This window comes from Mobula hypostoma, chromosome 6 (assembly GCF_963921235.1).
Source record: "Mobula hypostoma chromosome 6, sMobHyp1.1, whole genome shotgun sequence".
NCBI classification, from domain to species: domain Eukaryota; kingdom Metazoa; phylum Chordata; class Chondrichthyes; order Myliobatiformes; family Myliobatidae; genus Mobula; species Mobula hypostoma.
Window position 1 is genome coordinate 25,697,103 of NC_086102.1, and position 18,108 is coordinate 25,715,210.

An 18,108-nucleotide genomic window follows, 5' to 3' on the forward strand; every position below is an offset into this window, starting at 1 on the left:
CTCAACGAACCTCAGCTTGATATGAAAGCTGAGTCTGTACCCATGAAGTCTACATTGACAAGAAGCCACATGCTTGCTTTGAATGGGAGTGTCGATAAACTGAACGAGTAAGCAGCCTGAGCAATGTGACGAAGGCTTCATTGGAAGGTGCCCACTTTAGCCCATCAAAATGAGGTATCATATTAAGTCACATAATTGTGATGAAAAGAAAGTGTTTGTGTGGAATTGGAACAAAGGTGACCTTTCATCTGCCCGCTTGTGTGATGTGGTGACAACCGGGCCAGAACCAGGTAACAACTTGTTTGGGTGACTTACTGAATGAACAGGTGCTTTCACTTCAGCGGATTAGAAGAAACAAAGGGCTGCCATTTAGTGCAGGGTTCATTTGCCTGAGCATGTATCAATCAAAGACTATTTTGCATGTGGGCTTTGTCCTGTACTTACTCCACACTATGTTATTAGAATAATAAAAACAATGGTTTGACTAGATTTGAACGATAAATGGTTTTAAGTTGAAAAATAAATGCTGGCTTTGAATAGATTGCAGAACTATCACCGTCCTCCACAATGTGTTTTCCCCTCTTTGACACAGGTGCCTAATCTTTTGCTGAAGGCTAAATTATATATATCTATGTGAGACTGGATGTTGGACAATGAACCCAATGCTTTATATGTGTCATGAAGTGAATTCAGGTTGTGGAACTGCGTCCATCAGTCTTCCCACCACAAGGACATGTGTTATCATGTTTCCACTGGCAGATGTTGCCTTGATATGATTGAGGGATTAAACAACTTGAAGAATATTCTTATTTGAAAACAACAGAATCATCTCTGTTTAGAAATGGCACAGTCTAAGTCAACTTACATAAAAAAAAAGCTGTAGATACTGTAACAGATTGCAAAACTACTTTTAAAAAAAAATAGTTCAACATTGTACTCAAAAGAAATTAGTAGAGATGCTCGGCTTTCCGTGCCTCTTTCTGCATAGCTGTCATGTACCTACCTTGAATTTGGGCCTGTGCCTGAGGGTTAAAGGCGGCTGTGGGGTTCAGTGAGGGCCGTGGGTTGGGAGCGGTAGTGGGGTGATGAGGACTGAGCCTCATGGCCGAGCGACGTAGCTGCTCTAATTCACTGAGCCGTTCTGAGAAGGCCAGGCCCGCACTCTTACTCTGCTCTTCCAGCTTCTGTCTATGTCCTGCAGGACACAGGAAAACATTTGGTCTTACTTCAAAGGAAAAGGAAATAACGTCTTGATCATTTGTGTTGCAGGGTTAGAACTTCAAGTCAAGATTTTCCTGAAATATTAGTTCCCCCTTTTTTATCCCCCTTCAAACCCTTTGATTCCCTCACTTTGCCCCAGGAAGGATGGCTCGACACCTGTGAACTTGTCTGAAAAGAGTTTGCACCAGCTACCTATCTGACGGTTTCAAATTTAAAAGGAAGCATTTGTCCTAACTTTTGTATCAGGACATGATAAAAGCTAAATCATAACTCACATCACTGCAGTCTTGCATGACACCACCCCACCACACCCCTTCTCCCCTGTTGCCTGAAATCAAACAGACAGGCGGGTGTCACAGATGAGGAGGGGAATGCACTGATTGATGGTCCAGATGGTTTACACAGGTGCCAGATCTCAGGTGTTCTTCTAGACAATCTCCAAGTCAGAAACAAGTAGAAAAAAAAAGCCTCTCATCAGTATATAGTCTGGCTTGATACAGATCAACTTCAGATTGGTTCTCAGTCAAGGGAGAAAATTGTCAGATATTCTTATCTTTTTCATTGCAATTTTTATACAGGCCAGACTTCCACCTACTGCCAAATCTGGATGTGTTCTCGGAGACACAAAGAGATTGCAAATGCCGGAATCTGGAGCGACAATAAACTCTGGAGGAAGTGAGCAGGTGAAGCACCAATTTCGGGTCAAGACCCTGCACCAGGGCTTCAGAGTGGAGAATGAAGATCTCCTCTCTCCTCTCAGTTCCTCTAGTAGTTTGTCTTGCTCTCTTGGGATTGATTTGTGCTCGTCTTCTATTCCAGGAACTTCATTTCCTAATATTTATCTGACAGACTGACCAGCAGAGACTTTTAAGTCCTCTGGGTTGACAGAAAGGCTATAGTGGGAGCCTTTATACACTGCCCAGAGAAGAGTTAGAGTAGGAATGCTTGTTGCAGCTTGGGAACAAAATGATGAATTATGCAGACAAAAATGTACTTGCATTGCATTCCCATAGGCCTGTCCATGCAGCAGAGGATCCCTGAAGGACAATGGTATGGATCCAATCCACATCCACTTTTCCAAACAGCTCCTCCTTGTGAGACCCAGACTTCCTGATATCACACAATCACCACTTCCTATTCTAACTGGGCTATCTTTGGCCAGCCAGTTTGGTGCAAAGCCCAGAGATGCTACCTCACCTTCATTCTAGGCATCTGTCAAATATCTCATCCAGTAAGAAGTTTAAAAGTACATCAAACTGTAGGCCTTTACTGCCTGCCGGCTTCTTGTAGGACGCCTACCAAAGATAGTACAGGAAGAGAGTTGAATTTGTCATGTGTGTCACCGGTAGCGCATTAGTTGAAGTCTGATGGGAGAAATTGCCCTTAGGTTCCTGGTGCCAAATGGTTGTGAGAGCTTCAGTAATCATGCATGGGGGGGGTGGGGGAGGGGGTTGCACCACAGTGGCAGAAGGTGCCAAGGCAGTGTACCAGTTAGGCTACGTCCACACTGGACCGGATAAATCCATAACTGAAGCTTTTCCTCTTCATTTTGACCCTCCGTCCACACTGACACGGCGTTTTCCTCCACCGAAAACGGAGCTTTTCAGAAACGCTCTCCAGAGTGTTTAAATCTGAAAACGCCGGTTGGGCGTTGTAGTGTGTACGGGAGAAACCGGAGGTTTCAAAAAAACCTGTCGCCCCTTTCATCAGTGAAGAGACTATGGCTGTAGGAAATGTTTCCAGGGTGACCCCTCTGTGGGAGTGGGGAAGATGTTGGTGGGGCCGCCCGGGGGTCTGTGTGTCCATATGTGTAGCTATTGTAGTGGCTGTGAGGCTGGTATTGTGGCGGTGGAAAGTACTGGGGGAGAGCCATCATATTCCTCATCATTGCAAATCCCTCTGCAACAAAGTTAGTCAGTTTTTCAATGTTCGTCGTCAGCCGGGTCATACTGTCCGTGAACTCCCTGTCGGTTGCCTCCATACGCTCCAGTATTTGGTTTTTTAGTTTTAAGTCTTCCTATGCAAGAGCCAACAGCTGTCTGTCATTTGGCAATTTCCTTTTAAGTTTTTCTAGTCTGTAACTGGACAAACGCGCACCAAGTATACCGTTCCCTCTTCACGTGTTTTCTGTAGATGTGTCCTGCTCATGCCCAGTAGGAGGAGATTCGCCCAAATACCCATTATAATGTGGATGGAGGTATTTTCAAAAATGCCTGGTGTGGACGCCTATCGTTTTTACGTGAAACCAGTGTTTTCAAAATTATCCGGTCTAGTGTGGACGTAGCTTTAGTGTGATGCTATTACAGCTCAGGGCCTCGGAGTTTGGAGTTCGATCCCGGTGCCTTCTGTAAGGAGTTTGTGTGTTCTCTCCATGACCATGTGGGTCTCCTCGGGTGCTCCAGTTTCCTACCACAGTCCAAGGATGTATGGGTAGTAGATTAATTGGTCATTGTAAATTGTCCCGTGATCGGACTCGGATTAAACAGATGGGTTGCCGCAAGAGCCTATTCCGCACTGTATCCCTAAATAAAAATAAAGTCAGCTCGCACCTCCTTAAACTCACAGATGCCAACAGTGGCCACCCATGTGGAGATAATGGTTGGTGTTTTCTCAGAAGCAGGTACAGGCAGGTTTCACCCCCTCTCGTGCCCCATGTGCCAATTTGTTTTGAGGAACCGAATGAAAATCATATCAAAAATCTGTCTCAGTTCACTGAGAACGTACTTCCTGTCCATCAAGTTCCAGGTGCCAATTTTGGCGTTACCCTTCAAATAAGTTATAAAGATGCCAAAACAGATATGCATTTCAGAAAATGAATCTATCAAAGCCACAATTATTTGCAGCTCCTTAAATGACTTTTGCCCAAAAAACAAGCTCCAGATTCTTTTTGCCTGCTGGAATAGCATCTATTCCTTCACCCAATGTAAATTAGACTGGGTAGCCTACATCAGTGATTTAGATCAGGGGAGTAAATCTATTCTATATCTGTTAGAATATATTGAGAGAAGTATACCTAAGATTGCTGAAGATACAAAGCTGGTGAACTTGTGAGCTGTGAAAAAGGTGAAAGGTGATTTTAAGGGTAAGTAGACAGGCTGAGTGAATGGGTGATGTGGAAATATGTGATGTCATACACTTTGACGGAAACATATAAATGAAAAGTACTTTTTACATGGTGAACATTTGCAAAGTATTGGTGTTGAAAGAGACAACTGCCATTGTAGAGAAATTCCTTTCACTTAACTTACATGTGGGGAGTGACACATACAAATTGCTGGGGGGCGGGGTGGCAATTCCTGCAGTGATCCCTGCAAAACTACATGTGCGATGATGTGTACAGATTCAATGTCCCTGCTGAGGGAAAGATGTCCTTGCAATAGAGGGATTGCAGATTAAGTTAACTAGACTGATTTCTGACAAAAAAAAAGGTTTGCTATACATGGAAACATTATGCAAACAGGGCTTAAACTCTCCATAATGTGGAAGAGTGAGAGGTGATCTAACTGAAATACATACAATTCTTATGGGACTTGACTGGATGAATGTATGGAGTTCGTTTTCACAGGCTGGAGTCTCCAGAACCTAAGGTCACAGTCTCAGCATCAGGATTCAGCCATTCAGTGCAGAGAAGAGAAGAATTTTCTTCATCCAGAGGGCAGTACATCTTTTGAATTCTTTACCCAATAAGGATGCAGAGGCTCAATTGCTGAGAACCTTCATGGCAGATCAATAGCTTTTTAGTTATTAAGGGAATCAAGGGATTTGAGGTTAGTGTAGGAAAGTGGCAGTGAGGTAAAAGAGCGACCATGATCTTATTGATTGGTGGAGCAGCCAATGAACCCACTCCTTGTGATGATCCTTATTTTCTTCTGTTCCAAGCTTAAAGCAATACAAGCCCAGCCTAGCAACGGAATAACTCTGCATGGCAGAATGCTCCTCTGTTCTGACAGAAGAGTAGTGTTTGTGATTGTTGGGTTACCCACAGCACACCATGTTCAAAAGCATCTCAAAATATAATAATTTTCAGCTCAAAAAGCCAAAGGATGTTTGTGAGAAACTGCATGCACAATGAATGGATAGTATTCTTCCTTTCATATTCTAAATTCAAGACATCTATGTTTGTAGTCCATAGCCTAGAGTCATCGAATATGAAGTAGATAGCTGTGCACCAGTCCTGTCCATGAAGAAATCTTCCTGCTTAGCCAACAACAAATGATGATGTCCATGGAGAATACAATGCCTCAACTTCATACTCCCCTCCCAGAAGAAAGAGGGAATACTGATTAGTGATAATAGAAACAATGCCCAACATGTGGAAATTCCCTGATTTCCCACATCACTTAATCACAGGGATGCTTTTTCATAAAGCCAACTGGGATCAATTCTTAATGTAAGATCTGACCTTTAGTAACACACACAAAGTTCTGAGGAACACAGTGAGAGAGGCAGCATCCATGGATGGAAATGCACAGTCAACATGTCCGGCTGAGGCCCTTCATCGGGACTGGAAAGAAGGGGGGCAAAGGCCAGAATAGAAAGGTGGAGGGAGAGGGATAGGTACAAGCTGGCAGGTGATAGGTGAGTCCAAGTGAGGGGGAAGGGGGATGATGTGATAAGCTTTGGTCTCACCTATTACCTGCTACCTTGTACTCCTCTCCTGCCCCCCCCCACCTTCTTATTCTGGCTACTGCATTATCCTTTCCTCCCAGTCCACATGAAGGGTCTTGTCTTGAAATGTCAACTGTTTATTTCCCTCCACGGATGCTGGATCTGCTGAGTTCCTCCAGCATTTTGTGTGGGTTGCTCAAGATTCCCAGCGTCTGCAGAATCTCGTGAGCGTCTGTCCTTTAGTGAGGGGTTCATGAGTCAACAAAGTGTGTGTGGCTCAGTCTAGCATCTAACAACGAGCAGACATGCCTTCCTTGCAGCTGGAATGTAAACTCTGAGGAGCTAGTTTAGCCGGAAGTGAATCATCACTACCCACTACAGGAAGATATACAGCACATGAGCAACCAGCAGAAAGCAAGCACTTCATTTCATTCGCTGCTGGCCAAGTTTTCAAAGATTCATAGTGCATTTGTTATTAAAGTATGTATAAATTATACAGCCTTGAGACTTTCCTGCTCACAGACAGCCACAGAGCAAGAAACCTGAAAGAACCCAATTATAGGAAAAAGAAAGACCAACACCCAATGTGCAGTGAAAGAGGGAAAAAAAACACAAATCATGCAAACAACAAAGGTTCAAAGGTTCAAAGTTCAAAGTACAATTTATTAGCAGTGTGTATACATTATAGAACCTTGAGATTCATCTCCTAACAGGCCCCCACGAAACAAAAAAACCTAAAAACAAACCCAATTATATGAAAAAAGACTATCTAACTCCCAATGGCAGAGAGTTAAAATAACACATCATATCCATAAGAAAATGAAAGAATAAAATAACCCATAAAAAGACCGTCGAACACCAACTGTGCAATGAAAATGCAACATCACGCAAACAGTAATTGCAAGCAAATAGTGTGTGCAGAAGCAACAGAGACAAGCAACAGCATTCCAAACCAATCTGAGTCCACAGGCCTGAATCCCCGGAGTAGCCGGAGTAGGCCCCAAGCCTCGGTCTCAAGTTCATATAACGAAGCTCGCAGGCACGAAGCAGACTCACAGCCTCAGTATTTAACAGAACTGCCATTCTTGCATCGGTAGGATTGAGTTTCTAAACTCACCGAATATACAAGTTGACAACTCAGTTGTATCCAGTAAGAACCATAGGCATATTAAGGATCAATGGGAATGTTAACTCCTGTCAATCTGATTTCCACTTAGGGGAATACATAATTACCTATGTTTTCTTTGTCAGCCACAAGTTTTATGAAGTACTTTTCCTTAATAGTTTCCTCAGTCAATCTGAATAAAATTCTGTGGGAGTTCTCTCTCATTCTATCACTCTTGAATAGGTGTTTCAGGAAAGTCTCCCAATACCATGCAGATAATTGAACAGACAAGTATCATATTCTCTCTTTTCAAAGTCTCAATTCATGTAAATACTTTCCCACAATGCTGTGAGACTTAGTCCTCACCCTAGTTCTGTTATTTTTGTAAGTAATCCATGCCATAAGCCTGGAACAAGACCATTAAGACACGGGAGCTGAATTAGGCCATTCAGCCCATCGAGACTGATCCATCATTTGATCTTGCCTGATTTATTTCCTCTCGCAAACCCATTTTCCTGTCTTTTCCCCATAACCTTTGATACCTTTACTAATCAAGACCCTAATGGCCTCTGCTTTAAATGCACCCAATGAATTGGCCTCCAGAGCTGCCTGCGGCAATGAATTCCACAGATTCACCACCCAAGCTGGTGAAAGCTTCCTGACTGTATTGCTCCATCAGTAATGACTTTTAACCAATAGCTTGCACTTTAAGCAAACAGCTGGTCATAAATATTGCAAAATCATTATGGTCTAAACAACTATTTCAAAGCAGTTGCAGATATTGACATCTGTGTTAAATATTGCTCTGTTGTTGGAGCCAACTCTACTCTCATTTTGACAAGAAGGATTATGTTGATGAAATGTCCAATGTCCAGAGGTTGGAGGATGGCTTGTGAATGATGGAGTAGCCAGCAATGGGTATGGATTGTGAAAGTAGAGGAATGGATAAACAGAAAAGAAACAGCAATGGTGGACAGAGGGAATAATGATAAGGAATGGATGAATAAGCAGGAAATGTGATGGTTGGAGTGGGATAGGGAAAAGGAACAAAAAACAGCAGAGCAGATTATGAGAAGCTGGAGGAACTCAGCAGGTCGAACATCATCTATGGACAGGAATAAACAGTCAACATGTTAGGCGGAGACCCTTCATCAGGACTGGAAAGGAAGTGACAGGAGAGGACAGTGGCCCACGGGAGGAAGGGAGTAGGAGGGACACCAGTGGGAGGTGACGGGCTGGTAAGAAGAAGGGAAGGGGTAAGAGGGGATGCAGAATGGGGAATGGAAAAAGAGAGAAGCGGAGGTGTGGGGAGGAGGAGGGAAATTACCAGAAGTTAGCGAAATCAACATTCCTGCCATCAGATTGGAGGCTACCCAGGTGGTATATGAGGTGTTGCTCCTCCATTGTGAGAGTGGCCTCATCGTGGCAGTAGAGGAGGCCATGGACTGACATGTTGAAAAGGGAATGGAAAGTAGAATAAAAATGGTGGCTGCTGTGGAATCCCGCCTTTTGTGGAGGACTGAGTGAATGCGCTCAATAAAGCAGTCTCCAGTCTGTCTTGAGTGTCATTAATATAGAGGAGGCTACACAGGGAGCACTGGATACAGTAGATGACAGTAAAGTATGAGAAAGAGAATACAAAGTGTAAATAGAATGATACAAAACGTAATTCCACTCACACGTCAGTAAATGACCTGGTCAGTGTTCAGGGCTAGTTGACAAGCGGCAAGAAGTATTTGTTGCACACAAGTGCCAGGCAAAGGTCATCTCCCAGACGGCAGGGATACTCAGTACCATCACCACCACTGCCCCTCTTTCTGACCACCCATATTCACCAATGGCCCGAAATTTAACAGAACCAACCATGTAAGTACAATGGCCGGGTACCTGCGGCAAATGATTCACCTTGAGATCCCACCTACAAGGCTTGTCAGGAATGAGGTGGAATACTCCCCGGTTGCCTGGTTGAGTGCATTTCCAACTACATTCAACGAGGCTGGCAACGTCCAGAAAGGATGCTGGAGGCCAAAGGAGATGGCCTACCCTGGGGTGAACGGAATGTGCATGTGCTCGGGTGGGTGGTTGGGGGGAAGGAACAGGGCTTGTTGTGCCATTGTTGCTTTGCCACTTGTGTTCAGAGCTTCACTGTTGAGCGTGGTGAGCATGTTACTTCCGCACCAGAATGTCTAGTGGCACTTGTGGGCAGCCCTCAACACATCCTAGGGTGTGCAGGTTGTTGACACAAATGATCCATCTCACTGTAAGATCTGATGTTCATGTGATCATCTGAATCTGAAGTAGCTTGTTGAATTGGAATAAGCTATTTGCTACTCGGCACTCGGTACATTTACTGACTTCATTACCAAAAAAAATGGGATTCAATGTATATTATTTACAATAATTCACTGAAGCTTCTTCCAAAGCAGCTCCGCAAACCACAAGCTTTACCACCAAGGAGGACACGCGCAGTCAGGGACAGCACCGCCTGCAAGTTTCACAACGTCCTTACTCGGGAGTCAATCATTATTGTTTGGTCTATGTCCGTAAGTAACGACACTATGGGAGTATGTTCACCAGAACAGTCACAGCAGTTCAAGGCGTTCGTTCACTACTCCTTCTCGAGAGCAGTTGCAGGTGGGGAAGAAAGGCAGGCCTAACCTCCTGTAAACGGGTAAGCAAAGAGAAAAGAAAAAAAAACTTCGCTAGAATGAAAATCAGAAAGAGTTAAGAATAAAAAGACAGAAATAAGGAGCTAAGGAACATACAAGAAAAGGAAGAGCGAAGTGCAAACCAATGAATGCTTTTGAAGGAAATCTTGGTTGGCTGGTGTTGGTCAAACTTAACTTTTCTGTTACCCAGTTTTCATCAATAGGAAACACATTTGTGGGGAATACTGTTAAAATTCATCATTAGAGAGCAGAGAACGAATTTGAAATTGGTGAAGGCTCGAAGGGCCTGTGTGGACAGGCAAACTAGGTTTAGTTTCTAGCCTGGCCTTGAGCTCAGATTCAGATCAGATTACTTCATGCAGTTCTTTCTGCTCACGTTAGAGTGAGGGGCACTGACTCTTGAATATATTTAGAGCCAAAACTGGATGGATAGACGATGCCTACACCATCAATCTCCTCAAATGACACGCTATCTTTGATTCCATTCCATAGTACAGTATCTGCCACAACATGAAGACAACTTCAACCCAGCAGTGAGCTGAAAAAGCCACCCGACAAATGAAAAAAACAATAAGATCTTTGATGCAGGTGAAGTCACTTCTGAGGTATAAAATATGATGAAGTACTTCCAATCCAAATTCATGGCCTTGTTTTTGTCTTAAAAAGAAGAAAGCATGCTCTGAGATGTCAATCACAAACATGAGAAAGCCTGTAGATGCTGGAAATCCAAAGCAACACACACACACACACACACACAAAATGCTGGAGGAACTCAGCAGGTCAGGCAGCATCTATTGAAATGAATGAATAGTCGACGTTTCAGGCCAAGACCCTACTACAGTCTCGATGAAGGGTCTCAGCATGAAACATCAATTGTTTGTCTTTTTCCATAGATGCTGCCTGACCTGATAAGTTCCTCCAACAAAAGCCTTTAGCTGACAGAATATAAATGTTCAAAGTCTAGGATCTCCTAGGCATGGCTGTAGTGCCGAGTGATCCTCGTTGTCCTCTACACTTTACAATTATCATCAATACCATCTGACTAGAGAAGTGGCGTCAGTGACATCTCTGTGATGTTACCCAAATTCATTGACAGGAGGGATGAGCCAACATCAGCTTCCTCTCCCCAGCATCAAGACTCTGATTACGCTTAAAGCAGATTAACCAAGCTGTATCATACCGTACACATAGCTAACCTTATACATAAGCATATTACTTTGAGCCCTGCAAGAAGATGCCAGCCAGGACAGAAAAAAATGCTTCAAGGATGTTAATGTGGTTTCATTAAAAAAGTTTAAGTCCCCTGCTGACACGGGTATCGCGGTCCCATGCACATTCACAATAGGAAGCCACAAAGCACTCTGAGCCTCTATGACAGGGAAGTCCAGAGGCAATGCTTTGACACCGCACCCGCTCACTCCCATTATCTAACACAGCTTGCGGCAGAGTCTGCATAAAAAGATTTACGAGGACATTGCCAGGACTCACAGGACTGAGTTATGAGGTGAGGTTGGACGGGTCAGGACTTCATCCATAAACACAAAGGCTGGAAATCCAGAGCAGCGCACACTGAATACTGGAGGGAGTCAGTAGCTCAGGCAGCATCTATGAAGCAGAATAAGCAGTCGACATTTTGAGCCAAGACCCTTCATCAGGACTGAAAAGGAAGGGGGCAGAAGCCAGAATAAGAAGGTGGGGGGTGAGGGCGAGGAAGTAACACAAGCTAGCTGCGATATGTGAGACCAATTGATGGAGAAGATTAATAAAGCCCCTTTCCTTTTCAATCCTGATGAAGCGTCTCGGCCCGAAACGTCAACTGTTTATTCCTCTCCACAGATGCTGCCCGACCTGCCGAGTTCCTCCAGCATTGTGTGTGTTTCCAAGAATTTGACTCATTGGTGCCTTGGTGGTTTGAGGAATCATCTAATAAGTGTATTAAGTCATGAGGGCCATACAGAGGGTGAATGTACATCAGCTTTTTCCAAGTTCTTGAGAACATAATTTTAAGATGAGAGGAGAGAGATTTAATAGGAACCTGAAGGGCAACTTTTACACTTGGAATATAGCCAGTATATGGAGTGAGATGCCAAAGGCAGGTACATTAACAACCTTGGATAGATACATGGATAGTTAGGATCAGGTCAGGAATTCCGAATGCTTTTTATGCCACGGATCAATACCATTAACCAAGGAGTCCGTGGAACCCCAGGTTAAGAGGTATATTGGCCAACTGCAAGTGAACAGAACTAGGTTGCTATGGAGTGGTTAGCCTAAATGGATTGGTTCCATGCTGTATGACTCTTTCACTCTTTTCCACATAAGACTCTTCAGCTACCTCTGACCCACATAAACTGAAGTGGAATTAAATCATCCCCAAGGCCATCATAGGAAGAAGGAGGAAACCCATGCAAGAACATAGAAACATAGAAAATAGGCGCAGGAGTAGGCCATTCGGCCCTTCGAGCCTGCACCGCCATTTATTATGATCATGGCTGATCATCCAACTCAGAACCCTGCACCAGCCTTCATACCCCCAGATCCCCGTAGCCACAAGGGCCATATCTAACTCCCTCTTAAATATAGCCAATGAACCGGCCTCAACTGTTTCCTGTGGCAGAGAATTCCACAGATTCACCACTCTCTGTGTGAAGAAGTTTTTCCTAATCTCAGTCCTAAAAGGCTTCCCCTTTATCCTCAAACTGTGACCCCTCGTTCTGGACTTCCCCAACATCGGGAACAATCTTCCTGCATCTAGCCTGTCCAATCCCTTTAGGATTTTATACGTTTCAATGAGATCCCCCCTCAATCTTCTAAATTCCAACGAGTACAAGCCTAGTTCATCCAGTCTTTCTTCATATGAAAGTCCTGCTATCCCAGGAATCAATCTGGTGAACCTTCTTTGTACTCCCTCTATGGCAAGGATGTCTTTCCTCAGATTAGGGGACCAAAACTGCACACAATACTCCAGGTGTGGTCTCACCAAGGCCTTGTACAACTGCAGTAGTACCTCCCTGCTCCTGTACTCGAAAGTATGAGAACAAAGTACAAGAATATGTATTCACATCTACATGCTGCATAGATTCAAATACAGTTCAATTTCATAGTTTACACGCGGGTTGTAAAACAATAGTTATCAACAGTATGTTTTTGGAAGTGATTTCATCCATTGATCCTTGTGAATACCACAATGGCACCCAGAGTGGGCACTGTCCCATATGATTACTTTGCTCTGCACCTGACCCTGAATTTGAGCACAGTAGTATGCAATACACTGTAGACAAACTGGGGCTTACTGTTACGTAATTATAACTCGATTTGGCATGTTGGCCTCCCCTCTCACTGTGGCAGGACAATATCCCTCATTAGTGAGCGAGAGGGCCTGTTGAGATGTCAAAGTGTTGGGATGGACAGTAGTTTCTGATAGACTCTGGGGGCTTGCTATTGCAAGGTGGGGAGGGGGGATTGTCGATACTTTTGCTATTGTTTGTGCATGGGAGGGGAGCTTTGGGGTTCTAATGTTTTCCTGTCATTCAGCCTTTGTTTTCCTCTCTATTTCTGTTAAGAGTAAAAGATTTCAGCTTGCATGCTGTATACATTCTCTGAAACTAAATTGAACCATTGACCCAATAATCCCTTCATACAAGAAGGAAAGCAACTCACTTTTCGCCACTTGCTGAAAGGCAGAGCCGGCAAGAAACATGTATCTAAAAGCAGGGCACAGAAGGCAATATATCCATAACAGAGCTCAGTGAAACACCAAGCCATTTCAGTCAGTGAATAGAGTCAACTACGTTAAGCATTTGTGTTTAATATTCTGATAGATGCTCTCACAATGTAATTGCTGGCAGCGCAACATTATTACCCTCTAGCTACCTTCGTTGGGACTTCTGAAATGCTATTCTATGAGCTGGGTATGACACAGAGCACCTAAATCAAGGACAACACATTTATATTGCCACAGCAATTGTTATAGAAATACAGGCATTTAGTGTGAAATTCCTCTGTTCACCTGTTTGCTATTGGTTTAAAATAAAACTGAAAGAGGAGCAGTGTTATATCAGTAGCACTAAATGTGTGTGGTGTTTTACCCACAGGCCTCACACAGCTAGTCCCATTGAAAGGCACAGAACTGAATGTGCAGATGTGTGGACAGCCCACAGCCAATGCTTCCCCACGCACTCAGTACCAGTTAGCAGCAGAAAATCTCTCTGCCACAGACATTAATCAATGATGTTAAACCCTTTCAAATGTTTCCTTTAAAACACTTGTTTAAATTAATTCCTTTAAAATATTTCTTCAGTTGAAGCAAAACTAACAAATAAGTGACCACCAGGGGGCAGGCCAGACAATGAAAGCCTTTTATGCTTTATACATTATACAATTTAATATTTATTAAGATCACATGAGATATGATAGATCGAACATGTCTAGAATAAAGTCCTGTTTCTAACATTTACACTGTTAAAAAAATCAAGATGCAAAGGAAGAAGCAAAAGAAAATTCAAAGACCTACGATCATTTTTGCAGTTGCATCTGTAAAACTGTGACTCATCCAAGAGATTAATTACAGTTTGAAATCTGAAAATTATAAGACATAACCAAACTTACAGTGACTTAGACAAAGACTAGGAAGTGAAAATGGGAATCAAGAAGATGTGGTAAATGTGAGACTAAGGGAGGAACTGGGTCAGGCCTGAGATCAGAGACGAGGGGTTGGCAAAGAGATGTGGACTGGATCTATTGACACCCAGTGGGGGCGTGGATACCAAGTGTGAAGTGCAGCTCCTTTAGGGGGTTCTCTGCCTGTTGCTCTTCCACAAAGCAGATGCTTCGACTGACTGGTTTCACCACATCCTGTTTTCATTATCTGACCCTGTACGTCGCCTCACCTTCTCATCATCTTCTTTATCTGCGCAATCGCGCTTTTCTAATGACTCACATTGCTGCACAGAGATGATCTTTCATATCATTTAACGTGTTCCTGCTTCTCCACTAGGCAGCTTAACCCACTAACACCCGCCCTGAGGAAGAATGATGGAAGTAATTCTGGCACAGACATTGCCTGAGACACCAAGGGAGCCCCTCAGTCTTTGAATTATAAACCGTCATCCTCCTGAGTCAACAGAGAAAGAAGGTAATTTGCTGGTTTAATGTTCATTTGAAGCAAAACATCTCAGGTGATTTGCCAGTCCCTCAGGATAATACAATGATTATGCAATCAGATTTAAACATTCCATAAAATACGCCATTTGCATTAACAACCAACACACCCAAGGATGTGCTGGGGTACAGCCTGCAAGTGTCATCATATATTCCAGCACCAGCATAGCACGTCCACAATGCTTCTCTCACTCACGTTCATTCATAAAGCTCCCCAGATATGCATAAGGGCAAAAACAGTTGGCAGCGGCAGATTTGTTTGACTGTAACATGGTGAACACACAGAAGACGAATGAGTTTACAATACAGCAATAGGAGAAAAGAAGCCTACAGCAGCAAAATGAGCCCCTTTCCCATCCACCCAGGTAGCAGGGCAACAAGAATTAGGGGTGGCTGCTTCAGAGAGCTCCAACAAGCTCATACATTTTGTGTGAAGACATCATTGCACCAATATGGAAAATCATTCATCAATAGCCTTCTAAGAGCAAAGAGCAGTCGACGAGGTAACAAAGCATTATTGCCTTTGAGAACCAAAGCCTATAATGGTTTAGCACCTTTGACAGACTTACACACTACTACACAAACTTGGCCAGGTCCACGAGTCTTCCCATCTATCCATTCTTCTTTTCCCTGCTGTTTTGCAACTCACTTCCTCTCACATAAATCTCTTTCTGATTATTTTGCAAATAACTTAACAGGGGACAATTTACAGCAGCCAACTAACCTGCCAACACGCCCTTTGGTTGTGAGAGGAAAAGAAAGCAGAAGTTAGAAACACGCATGATCACAGGAAGCACATGCGAACTCCACACAGACAGCCCCTGAGGTCGCGACTGACCCTGGGTCATTGGAGCTACAAGGCTCAGAATGATGAGAAGAATAAGGCACAATCCTTGATGATGTTTAAAGGGAGCAGCAGAGGGAAAATTAAACAGTTTGAGACCAATGCCTATAGCTGCATCCGCAAACCTGTGACTGACTTGTTCAGAAGATTAATAATAGTGCAAAATCTGAAGCTTGTAGGCCCCAATGCAGTTTCAATTTTCACACTTCATTTCAGTAATATTTAGTTGTGAGATTTAAATACAATTACCAAACCAGCAGTAAGTTGCACAAAGTTAATGTAATGAAATATCACAGGGACATTATCAAACAAAATTTAACACTAGGCTCAGATAAACAGATACCAGAGCAAGTGAAAGAATACCTTAATGAAAAGGACCGAAGTAGAGAGTTGGACGTACCTCGGATAAGAATTCCAGAGCTCACAGTACATCCTGCCGGAGGTACAGCTGCCAGGGTTTGGATAATTGACATAGGCTGGTGTCAGAGAACATGGAGTGGTACAGCATAGTACAAGTCCTTTGGTATACGGTGTTGTGCTAAACTTTTAACTTACTCTAACATCAACCTAACTCTTCCCTTCCCCTAAGCCATCATTTCACTTTCATCCATGTGTCTATCTAACAGTCTCTTAACTGTTCCTAATGCCTCTGTCTCTACCACCATCCCCGGCAATGCACTCCATGCACCTACCACTCTCTGTGTATAAAACTACCACTAATATCCCCCTATATTTTCCTAAAATCACCTTAAAGTTATACCCCTCGTATTAGCCTTTTCCACCCTGGGAAAATATTTCTGGATGTCCACTTGATCTGTGCTTGTTATTGTCTTGGACAGCCCAATCAAGTCACTTCACAACTTCTTTTGCTTCAAAGAACCCTATCGCATTCAAACAATTCTCATAAGAAATGCTGTCCAAACCAGACTGTATTCTGGTAAGTGCCCTCTGCACTCCACTAATTCTTCTTATAAGATTGTGAGGTGAGAGGAACCTGGAGCACTCAAAGCAAACCTAGTCATGTACGGAGTGATGTCAGGTAGGCAAATGATATGGCCACAAATTACCAGACTCTACACTCCCAAAACGGGCACTCTGTTCCAAGTTTTGTTGTGGGCGGAATTACTCAAGGATGTGCTCAAAGTTTCTGTGAAGGAATGCTATTGATATCCCTATAGATTTCCTGGGAATCTCTGGTGCACGAGCTCTCAAAGTGAAGAAGGAGCATCTGGGATAGTGTTGAGAACGAGGAGATGATGAACCCCGAGCAGCAGATGCTACACAAATTACCACCAGTCCCATGAGCCACACCTCCTGTAATGGAGTTTGCACGTCCTATGTTGACCTCCGATGCTCAAAGGCAGAGTTGATGCAAGTCATTCTCGAAAGACAAAGTGGGAAGAGGGGATTACGATACAAAATAGGAGCATGAGGAGGGTGTGTGGTCTCTTCAGCCACTTCTATTGATCCACAACATCATGGCTAATCTGGTGTTGCTCTCAGCTCCCCTTCGCTTGTTCCCCATGGACGTCGATTTCCCTGTAGTCCAAAAATCTATCTAAAGATAAGCTTTACTTGTCGCCATGCTTCTGACGCCAACATAACATTCCCACAACTTACCAACACTAACCCGTAAGTCTTTGGGCCGTGGGAGAAAATTGGAGCAGTGGAGGGAACCCACGCGGTCGCGGGGAGGACGTACCGGCCGGAGGGAACCCACGCGGTCGCGAGGAGGACGTACCGGCCGGAGGGAACCCACGCGGTCGCGGGGAGGACGTACTAACCCCTTTCAGGCAGTGGCAGGAAGTGAACCCAGTCACTGGTGCTGAAAAGCGTTACGCTAGTCACTACGCTACCGTGCCGCCTCTTTGTCAGTTTTAGATATTCAGTGATATGGACACCACACCTCTTCACGGTCGAAGAATTCCAATGGTTGTTGACACTCTGAGAAGATAAATTCCTGCTTAACTTCCTCCACACTAAACAGATGCTACAGCGGTGTGGCAGTGCCAGTGACCTGGGTTCAATCCCGACCTCCAGTGCTTATCTGTGTGGAGTCTCCATGATCCCCGGACGTGTCTGGGACCCCCTTGAGTGCTCTATTGCCCTCTGTGTGGAGGTGAGAGAATCTGGGGGAGGGGAGAAGTTGAGGGAAATGTGGGGAGAATAAGAGAACAGGATTGGTGCAAGGTTAAAGGAAATGGGTGCTTGGTAGTTGGCACCGACTCAGTGGGCTGATGTGCTCTGTGCTTCTCCTTACTCTGAAGTCATGTCCCCTAATTCTAGGTTCGCCAAATATGGCTGGAGTGCAGAGGTCCCTGATGCCGTTCAGCCAGTAAAGCTTTTGTAGAAGCAGGGTGAAGGACGGGCTCATGGGCTAGCCACCTCTGTGAAGCATTGTGCACAGAGCTGACGGTGAGTGAGATGGTACGAGTCAGGACACAGGCGGACTGTTCTGCACAGTGCCGTGCACGGGCGGCTCAGTTGTGCTGGCTTCGTGT

General features: G+C 44.1%; 1 protein-coding gene across 3 annotated transcripts in view; it reads right to left on the reverse strand.

Moving 5' to 3' along the window:
• The window catches only part of runx1 (RUNX family transcription factor 1), a 238,526-nt gene that overhangs the window by 20,986 nt on the left and 199,432 nt on the right, over positions 1-18,108 (reverse strand). Inside the window, exon 6 of one of the 3 annotated variants that reach the window (XM_063050441.1) lies at positions 1,004-1,195. The exons of the other annotated variants lie outside the window; for them this stretch is intronic. Coding sequence (XP_062906511.1) covers positions 1,004-1,195 — 192 coding nt within the window. The remainder of the gene's footprint in view (positions 1-1,003; positions 1,196-18,108) is intronic. 3 annotated transcript variants of the gene reach the window in all.